Source organism: Aplidium turbinatum, chromosome 7, assembly GCF_918807975.1.
Source record: "Aplidium turbinatum chromosome 7, kaAplTurb1.1, whole genome shotgun sequence".
NCBI classification, from domain to species: domain Eukaryota; kingdom Metazoa; phylum Chordata; class Ascidiacea; order Aplousobranchia; family Polyclinidae; genus Aplidium; species Aplidium turbinatum.
Genome location: NC_137478.1, coordinates 15,539,990 through 15,560,069, shown reverse-complemented (window position 1 = coordinate 15,560,069; position 20,080 = coordinate 15,539,990). Strand labels below are relative to the sequence as shown.

At 37.9% G+C, this 20,080-nt stretch overlaps 1 protein-coding gene across 3 annotated transcripts in view; it reads right to left on the bottom strand.

Moving 5' to 3' along the window:
• The window catches only part of LOC145774820 (GPI ethanolamine phosphate transferase 2, catalytic subunit-like), a 192,396-nt gene that overhangs the window by 67,879 nt on the left and 104,437 nt on the right, over positions 1–20,080 (bottom strand). For all 3 annotated transcript variants that reach the window (XR_014290061.1, XM_082586138.1, XM_082586136.1), the window contains 2 exons: positions 18,853–18,973; positions 4,182–4,309 (listed from right to left, as the gene is read on the bottom strand). Coding sequence is in view for 2 of the 3 variants with exons in the window: in XM_082586138.1 (XP_082442264.1) it covers positions 4,182–4,309; positions 18,853–18,973 (249 nt within the window). In the remaining variant the exon portion in view is untranslated. The remainder of the gene's footprint in view (positions 1–4,181; positions 4,310–18,852; positions 18,974–20,080) is intronic.

Sequence of the window (20,080 nt, the reverse complement as noted above, 5' to 3'; positions counted from 1 at the left end):
GCTAGTTTCGTAGATTACAACAGGCAAACTTGGTTATATCGAAAACATTTTGTATTGTATTGTAGGACATATTACAGTCGACTATCATGCGATAACGCTTTAGCATTCATTGGGACTGTCTTCGGCAGTGTTGACATCTAGATTTTTTTAAAATAATCTAGATGAAGCTAAAAAAAAGACCAGAATAAACCAAATTGAAGCAGAAATAAACTAAAAAATAAACCAACATACAATACTGATGAAAAATCGCATTACGACACACAAATCGAAAACAAACCAAACCAAAAAAACACCAAATCGAAAAAAAAAACAGTTGCAACTAAACCAGGTTTGGTTTTAAAAAGACTAAAATAGTAACACTGGTCTTCGGAACCCAGCATAATCTCCATCGTCGCTGGGGTACTTTCTGCGGATGAAAGAGACAATGCAGGATGGCAGCACGACTCTGTTTGACTTGCCCAGAACTTCTCCATCCAACAGCCACTCCAGCACGTGCTTATAAGCGACCAGCCTGAATTTCCTGGGAGATATAACAGCTTCATTTAATATAATGAATGGAACAATTGCGCAACCAGCTCTTGAAAGGCTGTTGAACAGTAAACAAGCTCAAGTAAACTCACTCATTTGACAACTTTCCATCGCGTCCTCTGGGCTTGCCATCTTTTTCCCAATTTTTCCTATCAACCCTGAAGAAGGTTTGTAGGACGGCTGGATTGACCATTGCATGGGATTCGTCCAACACAGTGATGCAAGAGGTGCTCTCCGCCATGCCGTTAAGCACCCTTACACGCTGCTCGATTTCGTGGTTCGAATGTCACATAACATTGGTTAAGACGTACCATACTACCTCGCGTGGGCCTATGACAGCTTTGGTCTGTCCCTTAACCAACAACTTCAATGGATAAGTCAACAGACCGGGCTTATTTTTTTCAAATTTGAGATTGCAAAGAGCCTATACTACCTGCTTTCACATAGAAAGCACGTGCAACAAGATTGAAGCAGCAAAAAAAACCTCCTTCTTCCAGGACAGTGGTCGGAAACTTGCAGCTCTTTAGCTCCTCTGAAGCGGCTTCCTCCAGATTTGACATGATTTGGTATAGCCTATGCGTTCGACTGTGATAATGAAAAAAACAACAACGTTGTTTACTAGTTGTGCAAGATGATGCAGCAATGAGCCAACTCTGATCGAGTGATACTCTATCAGAAAATAATAGACTTTTTTTACAATTTTTGTTATTCAAGTTTTGACTTTATCAGGTCAGTTTACATCTTTTGGCTGGAACACTGAACAGCATACCCTTTTTTATGAGTCCTATCCATGCACAAATCAAAAAGAGAAAAGTTTTAGGCGAAAGCAGAGATGTTACTCAGCATGGACAATTGGACATAAACTTTGCATACAATGCAAATGATGTTGGCATATCTGCATGCTTAATACCCTATGTGGGAAAAAATCCCAAAATAAATGACTTCAACAGGCACTGTCAGAACAGCCATAGAGCATTAATTTTGCTGCACATTTTCCCATTTTGGAGATTAGTTAAAGTAGGCAGTATTGGAACTTATGCAAAGATTGGAGCAGAGTAAGGAAGCTTTCAATAAATGGAAAACAGCCCCATGCCACACCAATGCTGCTAGTTTTGTGGCAGCTCAATAGATTGTAAACGAGGAAAGCCGTACACAGATAGAGATGACGGCATAAAAAAGAATTGTTCGGTAGCAAAGAAACTGTGGTCTGATCTACTTGAAACACATATATCACGTTTTGTGGCTCTCAGCTGGTCATTTCTGCCAAAATATGTAACAGAATCGCTCTTTTGTTAAAAAAGGTTGCAGACCACTGCTCTAGAACAAACACAACTAAAGGACTTGCAAAAGCGATTGTCGCTTCTGTCTGACTCCAACTGACGTCATAATCCGCGTGTTGCGCAATGCAATCCACCATGGCAGGAACGTGGCCAAAAATACAAGCACGTGGAAAACCATAGTTTTGATAATTTTTATTGAGATAAATATAGCCTTAAAAAGTAAGGGCGAGATTGGTATTTACAGATTGAAACATGCTCTTTCAGATAAAGTGCGGTCAAAGTCATCGTGCAGTTGCACTTTAAGAGACAAACGTCCACATCCTTTGGCCAGAATAAATTTGATAAGAATACATCTGTTTATAATAATGCCCTCTTGAAAAGTGGTTTTTATGGAGAAAGTGTGCTACAATCCTGCTAACAACTCGCAGACATCTAGAAAAAGAAGCTTGAAAATGTTATGGTTTAATCCTTCTTTCAGCTTACAGGTTGATAGCAACATTGGTAAGGAATTTTTAGACTTATTTCTATCCACTTTCCGCCCCAGCAATCCAGCATATATTGCATTATAGGGTGGAATTTACTATTTTGGCTGTTGAAGTTCGTTAACTGTAATGTTGTATAAGCAAAAATACTACAAAAACTATATTTTTGCTGTTTAGTCAAATTCTACTAGCAATAGAAGAAAAAGTTCTCTTACAACAGATAGAAATATGGGTCTTCTAAATCTTTTAAGCCATTAAACAGATTTCTAGCACCAGTAGAAGTGGCAATAGAGCAATTTTGACCTCGCATGACCTTTGACTTCAGGTAGGAGGGTCAATTTAGGGGTAGGAGAACCAAAATTATGTTCAGGGTTATTTTTTAGGCTAGGCTCAAAGACAACATTACAACACCTTAAATTAAAATCTAAAACATTAAGTGAAATTCACTCCACCCAATTGCATAAGATATTTAACTGCAATACTATTAAGCTAAGCTATAGGTTAGTTGTGCTGCGAACCTTGCATTGCACCCACAATAAATCAATATTGCAGGCTAAAAATGAACTATTTCAGCTTGTAGGGTGAAATCCGATTGCCCTTCAAATGGGCAATGCTTGCATGAGGCCGTTATTTATAAAGCCACTATTGATAGCGGCCTAAAGGTCCTAAACTAGATTGGTTGTTGAAAAAATACTTCTGGAAAATGTTTCTCCGACCACAAATGTTTCTTCATGGATAGGTCTAAACATAGCACAGAAATATCTGAGGCGGTTTGGGACTGCAAGGACAAGGGTGTTGATCCCAAAATATCATGGTCCATCCACAGTTATGTTCGCCATTGAGGTTTTTTATGAACTAGTAACTAACTTTGGTATAATTTGCTCTGTTTGGCCTTTCGCTTGGCATTGAACACTTTTTGTATTAATAGCATTTATTGTTTATATTACCGGTACATCAAATATCGTTGTTAATTTCTAAAACCTCTACAGCCTGTTTCACCCTAAAAGGGGGTCTTAATGAATAGAATCCATAATTTAATGAATTTATGAGTTTTTTGTAGAATTTCTCCCAACAATCAAGGATACAGCTTTTGCTGGTGAAGCTGCAAGGATGTTCTCATTTGCATCTTTTTTATTTAATTCCCCAACTAATGTTTTTAGATTGTGTCTTTAGTTTCTGTATGGCAGCGTAATAGATTTTTTGTGGTGGTAGGGTGTTGAGTGTGTTAATTTTGTCGTCTACTTGCTTTATTTGGTCTTTTTTACGAGTTTTTTCAACTCCTAATTGGCGATTTTGTTTTGAGTGAATGAGAAGCCATGTTCTTTTCAGATATCTTTTTTATAGCAGTCGTATGCTGTGTTCGTTTTGCCCCATGCCCGGGTGCTATAAATAAAGTTAGAACATTGTGATGCATTACACAACAATCAGAACGTTTGCTGAACTCAACTTATACTATAGTTCGCCTTGTGTTGAGGCTGTGAACCAAAAACGTTTCAAACTTAAAACTTGACACGTAGACCTGTTTATCATTATAGACTGCAAATTCTGTATGATCTCCTAGCTATCTATCCTTGATTCCGCGCTCTCTTGATTAGATGCTAGAATTGGATTAACCAGTGAAACGAGCCAGACTTAGTCATGGGACATAGTTTGAAAACTCATTTTGTCCTCGTTTGCTATGGCACATATGACGTGTCATTGAAATCTAGTTTGTAATAAGCGATACTCTATGACAATAACGACTAATTAACTTTCACAGTTCACTAAACTCAGCAGTATCTTTTGTACAATTGCATGAATCTTGAAACACATATTTTAGGTTTCTACACTTTCTATGCAACAGCAAATCATGCAATACACAGGCTTAGGTTTTTCACAACCAGTATATTACCTGTACGCCACTAAAGGGTTAGACGAGGTGAGAGCAAATGCATCCAAACCAACTGATGAGGCAGTCAGGGTGAGCAATTGATGACAATTGTATTGCAACGAGTATAGGTGCTCTTCTCGGTTCATAACCTTTGATCAATAGACAAGCATCAAAGATCTCTTCAATGTTATTTAATATTGCACTCACACACCATTTAGTCTGGTTACTAAAATTTTAAGATACGGCATAATGAGAATGTATCATATCAAAGTCGTAATAAAATCGGAAACATCGTCAATGTGTCACAACAGAAAAACTAAAACGTAAAAGAGTGAGGCCACTCCTTCAATAACAAGAAAGATATCGATGCAGAACTCAAAGCTCCTGGCGCCGAGAAGTCGTGAAATGACCTCTGAAAGTACCAACTATTCCAGATATGTTGGATACAATATTACATGCTTGGCCAATGACCAACAGTCCAACACAGATTTTGAAATGAAAATTCAGTTGCCAAGCAAAATAATAGGCTACAATCTACATGATTATCAGGCCTCGAAATTCACGGCAGACATCGGACATGTCCGCCGTCACAGCATGTGATGTCCGCGGGAAGTACCATGTAGATCGGTCATATTTGTCCGCCGAGAAATAACACAGGAACTAGCGATACAAATCGTCATTGCATAGCACAAACAATTGTTGCAATAATATATTTTCCAGCGAACATCTAGAAAATGTGATTACTGTATCCCTTAGCTTCCATTCAAAGAGGAAAACTTTCGACTTTTACATTGCTTCAACCATTGATGACATTGAATCAGCGTAACAAAGGTGAATTCTTCGCTAAGAATCGATAGGAGTACAGGTACTTCTACACTTATCATGCCCAACTTTGTGCATGTCTTACGTCACATGTCTGGCTTTGATCTCCGAGTAATAATGATACGGCAAGGTTGGTTACTAAATTAGATTATACGAGTAGGCTATTACAGCAAGATGCAACAAAACTTGTTAAGTTTTGGTATTACAGTAAGAAAGAAAAGATCCAAGGAAAATTCACTTTCGCTCACATGACACGCAAAAATAAACTTAAAGAAAAAAGCCTGTGAAACTTATCACAGCAGAAAATAGTAGCGTTGGTATAGAAATTTTCCCACTCCTGCCCAGAGCATTGTGACGCAATAAGCTACACGACCTCGTTCGGTGAAGTTAATCAGTTATGTGACATATTGACCAGCTACAACGCGCTTTGACTCTTCAAGCGCAAGTCGTTTGTCTGATGAAAGCCTTTCAGAGTGACTTTACTGAATTTTTAAAAAGCCTTCTAAAACCGTAGTTATAGTTCTGAAATGGCGAAGAATTATTGTCAAGACAATGTGATTAAGCATGACGAATTGATGATCGACGGCTAAAACTGGTGTGTCCGCCGTGAGACTTAATTTGTCCGCCGAGATAGCTGCTCCGATCGGACACGTTTGTCCGCTGTCAACACAAACGAATTTCGAGGCCTGATTATTGATTAGCCAAAGCAGCACCAGTTTTTAAGTTTATTTGTCACTATCAAATAACCAAAACTGTTCAGTGATACAGATTAGTGATGCAAGCCGCGCCGCGTTTGTGGCCGCTTTTGACTTTTTCGCCGCGTGGAAGGTTGAAATGAGAAAGCCGCGCCGCTTGCCGCGTAAATTTTCAAGAAATTAAATTTTCGTAAACATAAACTTTCAAGAAATTAAACTTTCGTAAACGTTAACTGTTAACTTTTCAAGAAAATCAGTTATAAAACTTCAAATTTAAATTGGAAACACGGATCAGTTTTTTTTTTCCTTTGGAAACCCTAAGCTGGAAAGCTATGCAAATTTCAAATGGCTTGCAGTTGACAGGGTTTTGGGGCTGGCTTGTCAGGGAAGCTGTACGAATGTTTTTGGTTAATAGCCTAGCTGATAAGCTTAGCTCCCAGTTACCAGGCTATAGGCCTAGCGCAACTACAGCATTAGTTACTATAACAGTTAGCCCAGTGAGTTCAGGCTATAAGTTTTACTCTTGTGTGTGTAGTTCATATAGCCACTGACATTAAAATTGCATTATTGCTTACAAAAAGTGTTCAAAAGTCCTGATACTGGATCCAGGAACATTCTATTTGTCTTAGTTTGTATTATGTCTTAGAACTTAGATGCAATCCTGATAAGAGAATATGATCTGGTTAGCCTAGCCAATTAGTGCACAACTGTACTGGTAGGTTACCAATTACATGCCATGGGTGCTTTTTGCTACAATTGACTTTCTAAAAAATAAGGCGTTAAAATATTTTTTTTAAATTTTGTAATTTGCTGTATGCGGTGCGGTGCAGTGTCAAAGTCCCAGATAAATTGCGGTGTGCGGTGCGGTGCACGGATAGATGAGTCAGTTGCGGTGCGGTGTGCGGATAAAATTTTGGGTTCGCGGCATCTCTAATACAGATACCACATTTCACCTCAGCGGCAGCCAGGGCTGCGATTTTTGCCTTTTTCGGCGACAATGTCGCTCGACACGCGCCGTCACTATTCGACAAACGTTGTGCCTTGCAGAAAAAAAGGAGAAAAAAACTGAGAAAGGACTAAACGTTGTCAGGTCGAGGAACAATCGGGGGGGGGGCATCATGTGGTGCAATCATAAGAGTGTTGACTTACGTAAATTTTCTTGCGGCAGGTACTTCAAGGTAAGGCCTAAAGCGACGATTCACGCGAGAAACTCCCAAGGCGTCCGCGCCGCCATTTTGAACACTGCGGGAGAGTGCTTTAATAACGCCTGGCATTTCGCCACACACGTTTCGTGCTATTCGACACAACGGGTTTCTTTTATAGATGAAATGATCTCGGCTACTTTTAGTTGTCAATGTCTATGCCAGTTTGTATTTTGCCGTTTGAGCCAATTAACAATATTGCTTCGTTCGGTGAGCTTCCATCTGCAAATATAAGGTCAGGCCCTGGTGATAGCATGGCTTCACTGAACGTTCAAACTAATCAGGAAGTTGAAACGACCTCTCATGTTGAAGTACCACCAACAATCGAAAGATCTGGGTCTGAAGTTGCAATGTTGTACGAAGAGGCTTGTTTGCCATCTCGGCACACCTTAAACGCTGTAACATTACGCCGTTGTTTTGTATTATCGTAGGCCTAGTATTCTTCCGTTTTCTTTAATTTGCGTTCTGCCAAAGGAAAAAAATCTCTATCAGACATTGGTTGAGATTGAAGGTGGCACACTTGACGTGGTAGCTGACTTCTGCTACCTTGGTGATACCATGTCTTCTGGAGGGGGGTGTGAGCATGCGGCTATAACTCGGTGCAAGTCAGCCTGGAAAAAGTTTAGAGAACTTCTCCCTATCCTCACAAGCAAGCAACTTCCTGCTGCAACCAGAGGACAAGTTTACTCCAGTTGTGTGAGGAGTGTCATGCTTTATGGTTCTGAAACGTGGGCTACTTTAGCAAGCACCGTCAAGCGCCTACAACGTAATGACAGAGCGATGGTAAGATGGACCTGTCTGGTCGGGCCTGAGGACAACATCCGGTTTGAGACTCTGCTATCAAAGCTCAAATTAAAAGACATCAGTGAAGTTCTCCAATTAGGCAGACTGGTCGTTGTCAGGTCGAGGAACAATCGGGGGGGGGGCATCATGTGGTGCAATCATAAGAGTGTTGACTTACGTAAATTTTCTTACGTAAACTTACGTAAATTCTCCAATTAGGCAGACTGAGATGGCTTGGTCACGTTGAGCGCAGCTCAAGCTGGATCTCACAGGTCAGATGTGTCAACATCGCAGCACAGCGGGGTCAAGGTAGACCAAAACTTTCTTGGGAAGAACTTGTAAAACGTGACCTTGTAGCCCTGAACATGGACTCTGCCAACCCAATAAATCGCGAAGTGTGGAGGGGAAGACTTCGTTCTCGACAGACAGACAGGCCACACCCTCGACAATGAGGATTAATTCATGGCCTGTATAATCTAAATTGGTTGATGATGATGATGATGAGACAGTAGGTTATGTCAGCGGCATAGCCTAAATACTAAATAGCTCTTGTGACATCATATTACTATTCTACAAACAAACGCACAATTTTTGGTCGTTTGTCAAGAAAGTAAAAATTGCAGCCCTGGCAGTAGCGAAGAGAAACTATGTTTCTTTCAGCTTTACTTCCACTACCAACTATTTTCTAACATAAAGTTTAAAAAAATGACTTTTTTTTTAGAGATTTTTCATGGAAACAATAAGTAAAAAATCAAAGCAGAAATCATTTGATTATTGCGAGAAACATCAAGCTACGTTGATACCGCCAAGAGTGACACCAACAGTCAACACCAGTCATTACTCTGAGAATGATTTTTTGTTGTTTTGGTGCCATCGCATGAAACGTCGGAAAGAAAAAAAAAATCAACTGTGCAGGCCTGTTTTTTTGACACAAGCAAGTCCTCGAGCTTTCCTAGTGCAGATTTATAAGGCAGTGGCTATTTGACCGGCTCCGGTCTTTGAATCTGAAACACTATTTGACCGGTCATGACGTCACTACATAAGCACTTTTTTCTTCTTCTCTTTCAAAGCAAAAGACGACAAGCGCCTTAAGTTTTAAATTCAACACGTTTTCTTCAACTCAGTCCGTGGCGCATACGTAACGTCTCGGGCTGCCATTCTAGAGGGAATGAGTTCGATACTACCTGGAAGCATTCTATTTTTTTTTTTTAACTTAATTTTGACCCAAAGTGCATTTTTGTCGTCAATTTTTAATTTGAGTAGCCTACAGCCCATTTTTTTAAATCTTTCCAAATGTGAGTAATAAAGTTAAGTTTTTTTAATTTGTGAATAAAAGAATAACAGTTAGCCTAACCTCTCAAGTACATGTAGCTCCACACAGAGTGAAATTTACATGCCTTTTGACTCCTTTTTATTTCTTTAAAAGTAATATCTAAAAAGACATTATTGACCCAAAAAGAATGTCTAAAAAGACATTATGAAAAGCAACTACGGACAAAGGCCAGTGTTTCGATCTCCCGACCTCTTCAGCGTAGCGTAGTAAAGTGAAAGTGGAAAGTTGTCTTGAAGGGTTGGTTGAGATGATGATTTGAAACTTGACTGATTGTTGTGCAACAATGAGACTGGATTTAATTTTTAACTTCGGACTTCAGCGAAACGTAATCTTACAGCCTATTAGAAGGTGTGAATTTTTCAGAGAATTTGTGCTAAGAAATGAAAGGAATTTGTTAAAAATAAAGATTAGAAAAAACTTTTTTAATTCGTTTTGAAACTTTTTTATTCACTTGTTGATTCATTCATATCAGTTTGTATCCTTTTGTAGTTAAAAAAAAAAAAGAATGCTTCCAGGTAGTATCGAACTCATTCCCTCTAGAATGGCAGCCCGAGACGTTACGTATGCGCCACGGACTGAGTTGAAGAAAACGTGTTGAATTTAAGAGTTAAGGCGCTTATCGTCTTTTGCTTTGAAAGAGAAAAAAGTGCTTATGTAGTGACGTCATGACCGGTCAAATAGTGTTTCAGATTCAAAGACCGGAGCCGGTCAAATAGCCACTGCCGATTTATAATGTCTCTTTATTAAATACAACACCTCTCATTTCTTTTAGTGCTGCAGTGGAGAGATTGCCTCCATTGGAAAAGACGTGTTGAAGCCAAAGTAGGCAGAACTAAGCGGCTCACATGTGTAATGCTTTTGCTTTTGAACGATGTGTAACAATAAATTTCACCTAAAACGTGTTTTCTATAACAACGTTGAAATGTCAGTGTTAAGTCATTTAGGTGTAGTGCCAAGTAGCAGTAGCACACTTTTTTAAAAGTAGTTGACCTCCAAAATAAATAAATAAAAGTTTAACTTAACATGAAGATCAATCAATAACCTGTCTATAGAACTTGGTTTCAAGTTTTATCTTCCCACCTAAGCAAAGTTATGACTGTTTCAATGTCACTGGTGTCAAAATCAATACATGTCATGGTTGAATGAGCACAAAAAGTTTTGTTTTTTTAAATGCTATAACTCTGCAACCTCTAGTCCGATTTTGCTAAAACAAACTTTATTTTGCTCAGAATTACATAATCTTTCTTTTTGGCTTAATTTTAGTCTAATCTGGGATTTTGGGTTAACTGGCCTGGTTGAATTGACATGGAATGACCCAGCCGCATGCGGCCCGAATGTTTCATACCCTTAATTTAAATCTAGTTTGCACAATGCACAAGTTAATTCAAATGTGAAAATTACAAACTGAAATTTACTTTGTAACATAGCGGAAAGAACTGTCGCATAATCAAGCATTTCTGATAAATTGGACATACCGAATAGCATGTATAGCGATTTCCCTAACCACGAATATTTAGTGAAATAAGTGGAAACACGAATTTCAAAATAAACAAGCTAATTTGTTTTAACTCAAAGACTGAAATGGCACCGTAGGTAAGAAGATTGCTATCCTTCTTTTTGCACTAAAAATTAGACTAAAACCGCTTTTCAAATTTTAGCAATCAGCAAAGTTTGACCTAGGCCCAAAAACCTTTCCCAAATCAAATTGAAATCTTTCTGAACGTCTGCACTAACTTTGCTGTAAATTTTCTTCTGGTGGGCCTAGAATGACTAGTGAAACATCAATGGAAGCGAGAAGTAATACTTTAGCGCTATGTGACAAATAAAAGTTCAAAAAAGCAAACACTAGAGAGAGATAGTGAGTTTTGCAGTTTGGAAAATTTTAAGGTTGCAAAAAGAGAATGAAAAAAGGAGAATGTAAAAACTTATTTAAACAAATTTACAATTGTCTGAATATTGCAAGCTGGTGAAATTCGTTAGGTAGAGAGGTAGGCGAGTCGTTAGCTTGAATTTTTAAAGTGCCTCTGACAGGTAAATAAATTCGCTAAATTTACCTAAGATACCAAAAAGATAACACTAACAAACTTCCCTGACCAGGAAATTGTAAAAAATATCAACAGGCTACTAAGTTACACGCTTGCAAACTTTTGTTGACATCGGCGAATCTGGCACTCATTCAATTGCGAAAATAAAAACGGCAACACCGCTGTGACGTCACCATAAGCGGGAAGGATACATTTTTTTTGTGCTGACTTGGTAAGGTATAGTACGGCTACTGCAAAACGTGAAGTGTGGGGCTCTGTTGGTCTAAAGAATGTGCAGATTAAGAATTACCGAAATGAAAAATTGAACTTATTATTTTTATCAGGTTTCGATCAAATGGGTTGAGTTTATTTTTATCAAACAGCATCTCAATTCAATTGAAATTGCACTTTCATAAGGTTACAATTTTGATACTTTTTTATTTGTCCTAATCTGGCTATAGCCATTTGCAGTGTAACAACAGTATCTCACAAACAGTACCGTGAAACCTTACAACTTTGCCCAGATATCATGACTTAGCTGACGATTATTTGTTGTAAATTTTGTTGTAAAGGAAGTAATTCTTGTTGCAATGGCTTATCTGGTTTGCAAACACAAGTGCTAAAGAATGCAACAACTTAAATTATCAGAAGTAATCTTTTTCATTATTTTTTTTTTGTTTTATTTTGCTGGACAAAGTTGTCCCCAAAGTGGCAACTTTGCCCACAGCTAGTTTTTTGGCTATATTTTACACATTTAGTTGTGGATCAAGTAATTTTAACATGGTATCATACAACTTTGCCCACAAGCAGTGTTTTTAAAAATAACTTACAGTAGAAAAATAACTTTCTGGCCAATTGGTAGGGACTTTATACAATTGGTTACCCTTATGGTCGTAATTAGCCACTCCAGGCTTAATGATCGTATATTGAAATCAACTTGTTTATTGAATAGAAATTGCTAACATAAACAGTAAAGAAATGTGAACAACTACTGAACGACAGTATCATCAATCATGCACGAACCTTTCTGTGACACAGCGGCAACAGTGGATGTTACAAAAATGAATTTTTGGATACCAACAGGAGAATGATTACAATACACGTTTTACAGTTTGTGAAAAATTACACAGAAAATAGGGGTAGGCAGTAAAAATGAAGGTATTCAGATTTTGCATAGGACTCTTTTTTAAACAATAATATGATATGACAATGCAGAATCAGCAAAAAAATTTAAACTTTAGGCGTTTTTGGCGGTTAGCACCACAAAAAACTGAAAATTGCATTTTCGGATTGTGAATTTAAAAAAAAATCACAATTTTCTGGAATAAATGGTTTTCAAATGTAAAATACTGCATAAACTTGTCATTTTTTTATGCAAATGGGCTCTGTGAAGATGGAATAATAACTCAAGACTAATTTGGAATTTTATTAGTCAAAGAAAAGTCCAAAAAACACAAAAAAATGGTGAAAAAATATCAATTTTTTATGATAAAGTGTTCAGGAAAGGACAGACCTATTGCAAAGCCCTGGACACCAGAAGAGATACAGTAGAATGGTGGGGTATAAAATGGTGAAGATTTCAAGGTTAATGCATTTAATGGACTTCTTAAACCGAGAGGAGGACATTTCTGGGGGGAGGGGGTATGAAGTAAGGAATTGAGTAACTAATTCCAGAGTCTTCCCGCTGAGGGAAAATACCTAAACAGATTTTATTAAATACATTTAGTAGGCTACTATGATTATGTTAGTCTTGTTACTAATACTATCATATAATTGTTTTTTTCAGATGACAGAAAATAATACAATATTTGTGCTAGGGGATGTACTTCCCAAAAATTATGATGCAGCGATTGCTATATTTAGTGTTACCCAAAAACTGAAATCAGAGATGACGCTTTGCATCAGGTTATATGTTACTACTTTGATAAAAACATGGACAAAAGCATTCGGAAAAGATTACATCATTGACCGGAAATGCATCATGGAGAAAGTTCAAAAGGTCATAACCCACTACCACAATCATGTTTATGCCGAACACAACTGCACAAAACCAAAAAAGATAGGAATGGCTTTTGTGAAAAAGAGTATTTGGCATCTCCACAAATCCTGGAGAAAAATGTTATTGATGTTCATAAAGAATCGCAAGACGTATAGGCTACAGTACCAACCAATTGTCTTCTAGAAATAGGGAAGAATATGGATGATTTATCAAGCGATGAAAAGGCTTTTTATATCGACCAACTGGGGTATCAAGTCATGCGCAATTGCGCATCAGTAAAGAAATTGAGTATGTCATAGAAAAGGAATCAGAACTAGCTGAACAACAGGCAATCATTGAACAAGATAGGATTGAAGAACAATACATGCAAATTGAAGACGAAACCGACCTATCGAATACATTAAGTGATCAACTGAATATCAGTGCTAATCGGTCGGGGCACATGTGAAATACAACGACAACCAATCAGTTGATCACTTAATGTATTCGATGATGTAACCTTATTCCGAATGCTTTTGTCAATGTTTTTATCAAAGTAGTAACATATAACCTGATGCAAAGCGTCATCTTCTCTGATTTCAGCTTTTGGGCAACACTAAATATAGCAATCGCTGCATCATAATTTTTGGGAAGTAAAATATTGTATTATTTTCTGTCATCTGAAAAAACAATTATAGTATTAGTAACAAGATTAACATAATCATAGTAGCCTACTAAATGTATTTAATAAAATCTGTTTAGGTATTTTCCCTCAGCGGCATGACTCTGGAATCAGTTACTCAAATCCTTACTTCATACCCCCTCATTGTTTAAAAAAGAGTCCTATGCAAAATCCAAAGTTAGTGCCTAAAATCCACCCTGTACTGCCTACCCCTACAGAAAAGAAAATATTGTTTCGTCGATCAACGAATGGTTCTGGAAGAACGCGAGATATGGCATCAAAGTCCACAAAGGTGTGATCCTCATTCAAGGGCCATGAGTACTTGTCACAAGACAAATTGTATGGGAGCCTTAAGAATCTGACTTCATAAACTGAATTGGAAACTTTTCTTGTGATTTGGCCTGCATACAATTTGCTATTGTCATCCGTTGTGTTTCGGGAGGTTGAACCAATATTAAATTCCACCACTGTCCACTACCCAATTAGACACCATTAATTCATCTTTGTTTGGTTTTGAAAGAGCTGCTGTTGTTTCCATGTCGGCATTGATATAGATTCCCGTATTCTGCACAACGTCGTCAGATGTCATATAGTGCCAAAATGTGGTGATTTGGAACGTCAACCTGGTAGACAGCACTAGTGATGGAGCAAGCTGTAGCTCTGGAACCAGAGCTGTGTGCAAGCTTATCCTAAAAATTATAACTAAACAACAGAGAAAAAATCATAGCCATCAATCCAGCTTGTTTCTGCTGCTATAAAAACTGCTAGCAATTAGAGATTTAGCTGAATAAGGTATCACCTCAATGATGCTATTTTAACCAATCACAGCAATGTGTTTCTTAGTGACCTGTAATCAATTTCATGACCTTAGGTACAAACTTTATAAAAGTTATATGCAAGAAATAGACAGTTTGTGTTTGCTGGAGTGATCATGAGGAGTGGACAAAGTTGTACCCAAAGCACAAAATAAGGGATCAAAACCACTAAAATGCCCAAAAAAAATCAAACTTTTTTGAATTTAATAAAAACTCATTTGCACATACTCATGAATAAATATAGAAGCTTTGCATAGGGAAAACACTCTGCATGGGTAAATGACCTTTGACTGAAATTTCCGACACATAGTTTTTGCATTTTTTTTCCCTTGTATTTTCATTTGGAATTAACTTAATGAAAATAATCTTAAAAAGTTATTTTTTTCTGCTGAAACAATTGATAAAATATTCATATTTAACAATATAATCCATTAAACAAAACCAATAAATCATGAAAACCGTATTGTGGTCGGATGTACAAGTCACAAATTTTGGGCAAAGTTGTCCACCCGGGCAAAGTTGTAAGGTTTTACAGTACCTTTAATTTATGGTTGAGGGCTTGAGGCAATGCCTACAAATTGCTGTTTATGTGACAGTGTCAGTGACAAAGACCGTGTGCTTTCTCTTCACGCTTTCCCACAAAACAAGGTGCTGAGAAGAAAATGGTCAAAGTTTTCTTCAAGTGTTCGAAAGTGGGATGAGCCATACAAAACTAGTCGTATATGTTCTCTTCACTTCACTGAAGATGATTTTGTTAATACCACTCAAGTAAAAATGGGCTTGAGCAAACTTTACATTTTGAAGAAATCTGCCATACCATCTATAGCAGGGGTCACCAACCTTTTTTGCATGCGGGCCACTTTGGCGCTAATGAGAGCTGTGGCGGACCGCACAAATAAAATTTTAGGTAGGTTGACTCTTATGCTAGAAAAGAACGCATTTTGTACCCAGTATCCAGCGTTACATGTTGTTAATATTTATCTTAGAATGTCGGCTGCATAGCCGAGTAGCGAGAACACTGGAACGGCAATCGAAAGGCCGCCGGTTCGACACTGCTCAAGAGCATGCGGATTGCGGCTGTGTCTGTGGCAGCACACTTAAAGGCATGCCTGAAGGTGTACACAAAGATTGGCTTCCTTGCCTTCCCGTCCATTTAATCTAAATCTTCAAAAACCGGGTGTAAGCCTGGATACGACAAACAAAAAATCTTAGAATACCGCAGCAACAAAATTAGTCGAACTACGCTACTGCCAGGCCAAGCTCCTTTAACAACACTTTTGACTTCTTTAACAATGTCTAATAAACGAGGCCACTTGTTTTGCGCACTTATAGTGAGGTGAGCGAATATTATCGCCAAGCAAGATAAGTGTTGTCACTTTGTTTCACAAAAGATATCTTGCAATTAACAGTTTCAGTAAACAAGGAAATCTTTGACACATCGCAAGACAGGCAACAATAGTGACCTGCAAACATATCAGCAAAAATAGGCACCAATAACAGGGAGAAAGAAACTAGCCCCATTAAACAAACGCTTGTAGAAATGACCAAAAAAACGTTTCTGTCTTAACTCATGAACAACGTTCCCTCTAAAAAAGCAATGAGTTGGTTTTTCATCCCTTTTGTGAGAGTCTACAAAACGGTCTTTCTTTGATTAATTATTATTAGACAACTGTCACTTGCGGTGCTTATCAGCATGGCAACAATTGTTGATTTACAACATGTTTGCAGTAGGCTACTAAGCTAAATATTTTTCAACTGCCCGGAAGCATAATAATTCCACTCACTGTACGCGTTTTAATCAACCACTGGGCCAGTGTGGCTGGACATCGCATTGGAATAACTTTAAGCAACCCCCACCTAGAATTACAATCTGATGGGTCGGTCGGTGGAATCGTATGCAAAGCGAAAATACGCTTCTCGGAAAGTATTTTTGCCATGCTTTTTAATTCCTCAAGAAAAGTATGTTTAAACTAAGAAAATACTGTTGGAAGTTTTTTACGTAATTTAACGTCGAAAGTAACCGCACGTCATTAGCCAATCTTTGAAACATTGTGTTCTATTTCTCTAGCCTTCAATCGCACTTTTTCTGTTGGTCGTCACTGCTTCGAATTTTTATGTTTTTGTTGGAAGTTTTTACGTAATTTAACGTGGAAAGTAACCGCTCACACATCATTGGCCAATTTTTTTAAATATTGCGTGTTTTGTTTTTTCTTGCCTTTAATCGCACTACAGTAGTTTTGTATGTTATTTGCTCTGAGGATGCGCATTGTCATGGTGCACGAAACGTCAGTGAAGCAATAAACTATCTTGTTTGTTGTTAATTTTACTTTCAATTTCATCAGATGAACATTGCAACTAGTGCTAGAAAGGATAATTGTCCTGATGAACACCTAAACTTTTCAGTATTCATTGCTGAGTAATGTTTGTTTTGTTTGTTTGTTTATCTTTATCCTGCATTGCGGGAAAGCGGACTTGAGCGCTATGCATCAGTGTACGCCTTCAGACATACACCTGACCCACGCTGCAGCCGACGGCAATGTCTGTTTCCGGTTGTCTACTCTACATATGACTTCAATTTGGTAGTACCCATTACTCGAAATCGATCACTAGGTAGAGGCAATTATCGTAAAGTTTCTTGCCCAGAGAAACAACAGCAAGTGCGGGTGGCTGGAGTCGAACATGCAGGCTCTCGACTGCAAGCCGAACGCGCTAACCACTCGGCCACGGCCATTGATATTGTGTTTCCAAGTCTTTAAAATGTTTAGATTAATATTTCTTCACTAAATAAATAAGAATCAGGATAATTGCGGATCCCGCGGTAATTTGTATTGTCTTCGGGATCCACATCGTTTTCGAGATCCATTACACCAAGGTTTGGTGTTTTTTTTCAGATGAAACTATCTGAAAATAATCAGTAGGTATATTGTCTTCGGGATCCACATCGTTTTCGAGATCCATTACACCAAGGTTTGGTGTTTTTTTTCAGATGAAACTATCTGAAAATAATCAGTACGTATGCAGGAGCTAACCATGTCAAATGTAAGTAAATTTATTCCATAATGAACGTGCAATTGAAAGATTTGTTGTATCCACGAATATCCCCAACTGCACAATTATGCAATAGGGATTTCTCTGTAAACTGCGAAATCCTTGCTCTTAATCACGATCTTCGCAAGTATGTTTAAAGTTGTTGGAGTTTTCGGATGAAATTATTTTTTTGTAAAGTAGACGCAAGTAGCTAAAAGTGGTTACCACCAAAAAATATATATATTCAGCATTAAAGAGTACCGGTAAGTGAAGAAAAATATTTTGTGTTGATGAAAAAAAAATTGTGGTCATGGAAATCACTGTAAATGACTGAGCGCTGCAATGTGCCGCACCTAAATATCCTGACGCAATAGTGTACGCACCTATTTGACAGGCCCCTAACTGTCCGCACCTAAAAGACATGAATCCAAAATCATGATATTAATATTAACAGATTTTTAAAAATACAATTTTTTATTGTGGCTGTTGAGTGCAACAATTTGGCAGCAGTGAAAGAGGACTTGTAGTACAATAGTCTATGCCAGGTAGCCGGAAAAATAAAGGAGCTTAGATGCCTGATATTCTATAATAAAAGCCTATGCTTCATCCGTGTAAGTTCAAATCCAATGAGCAACATTAATAATAAAATTTGCACAGGATGTTATTTTCTACAAAAACACTTCCAGGAGATTGAACTAAATAAAAGTTTTTTAAACTAAGAAAATACTGTATGTAATGTATACTATATACTAGGGATGGTAGAAGTAGGAGATTGCTCACTCAAAATTAAGGTGGACAACTGGAGGGTCATAATGTTATGACAAAATTTGATGCAACTACAGCTTGAGGTCTACTGCCATATGTCGCATACTCAGGTGCACTTTATATTACCATCTCACGTGTGTACAAATTGTGTATCGCCAAAATAAATGTAGGAAATATGTGATATCGTGTTTATTTAATAGTATTCAAGTCATGATAATGCAGGGGTAGACTTCATGCAACATCGATAACGGTAGGTAGCCTCATACTGCTGCAGTAAGGTTTTGCAGATTTTCTAGCACCCAAAATTTTAACCAAATATAACAATTCATTTGATGAGAATGAATTTAACTAAAAGCAAAGAAAACGTTGTGCAGTTCTGCTAATTTTTGAACTTCTTAGTGACCCTCCAGCTGTTCATTTTGAAAGAAAAATCAGTTAAGTGAGTCGTCCCGGTATTCCACTGTCCCTGCTATATACCCTTAACATCCAAGTGGAAATTATACATCAACGCAGCACTACATGCATCCTGTAATAATTCTCCAATAACTGAAAACATTGAAACTCACATTCAACATGGATGGTATAACATGGCCCATGGACCCTGATGGTATACGGAGGCCAAATAAAACTGCCAAGGTGGATGCAAAGTCTGTTTGCTCCACTAAATTTTCTTGATTACCTTCTGATCTGAGAACAGATTGAATCAAAGTAGCTGTCAAGTCAACTGATACACAACGTACCAAAAGCCAAAACCAGAAATTAGAAATTGTTCACACAATACTAGTGAGTTTTCAGCAAGTGGGTCATTTTATTATAATAGGAACATTGGTTGGCACCACCTAATTTTTTTTATTGGCTTAAAACATGCTTCTCACATTTCTGAGAAGAATGGTGCAAATTTGATGAAAATCAGATAAGCAGTTCTCGAGTTATAAGTAAAATAACCCTTGGCCGTTAGGTGGCTTCATAGATAAAAAGCTATAGAAAAACGGGAATATCTCAAGAACCCAGTGGCGTAGCCAGGAAAAAAATTTGGGGGGGCCAAATATTTGATGAATTGAAGAGAACGACAAAGTGTTTGATTTAAGACATCGCCACCTGATGTGCAGTGGCGTATCTTGGTGGCTTGAGCAAGGGGAAGCAATGAAACTGGTGGGGGTTAGAGCGTGCCGAAGGCGCGCGTACTCTAGGGGGGTCCGGGGGCATGCTCCCCGGAAAATTTTTGCAAAATTACACTTAAATAATGGATTATAGCGCTTTCTGGAAACACTTTTAAGGTAATATTTGTATGAAATTTATTAGCAGATAAACAGCTATTAACTTATTAAAGGTAGCTCTTACACACGAACGGGTAAAATCTGCGGCTAAAATTAGAGAACACCAGAAACTCAGCTACAGAAAAACCCAACAGAGTAAGCCATTCTGAAATTGCTTCCACAAATTAGTTAAAAAAAACGTAAATCCAGTAAATTTTGCGCGATTTACGATTTGCAAAATTTATTGGTGTCTTTCTGTGTGTCTAAAACAAGTCCTTGGGGTGTTAATAGCCAGATGTCTTGGAAAACGTTATAAATTTCTGCAAATTTTATTATATTCTCAACAAAGGGCTCCACTTCGGAATCCAAACTTTGAAAATTTGGGGGGGGGGCCATGGCCCCTTTCGCCCCCCTGGCTACGCCTATGCAAGAACCGCTCAGCATATTTCGATAATTTTTAGATCTACCCCAATGTTTTCTGGGGTGGGCTATCTGTTTATGAACACTAAAACAAGTTTTGGCTACTACTTTTTGGTAT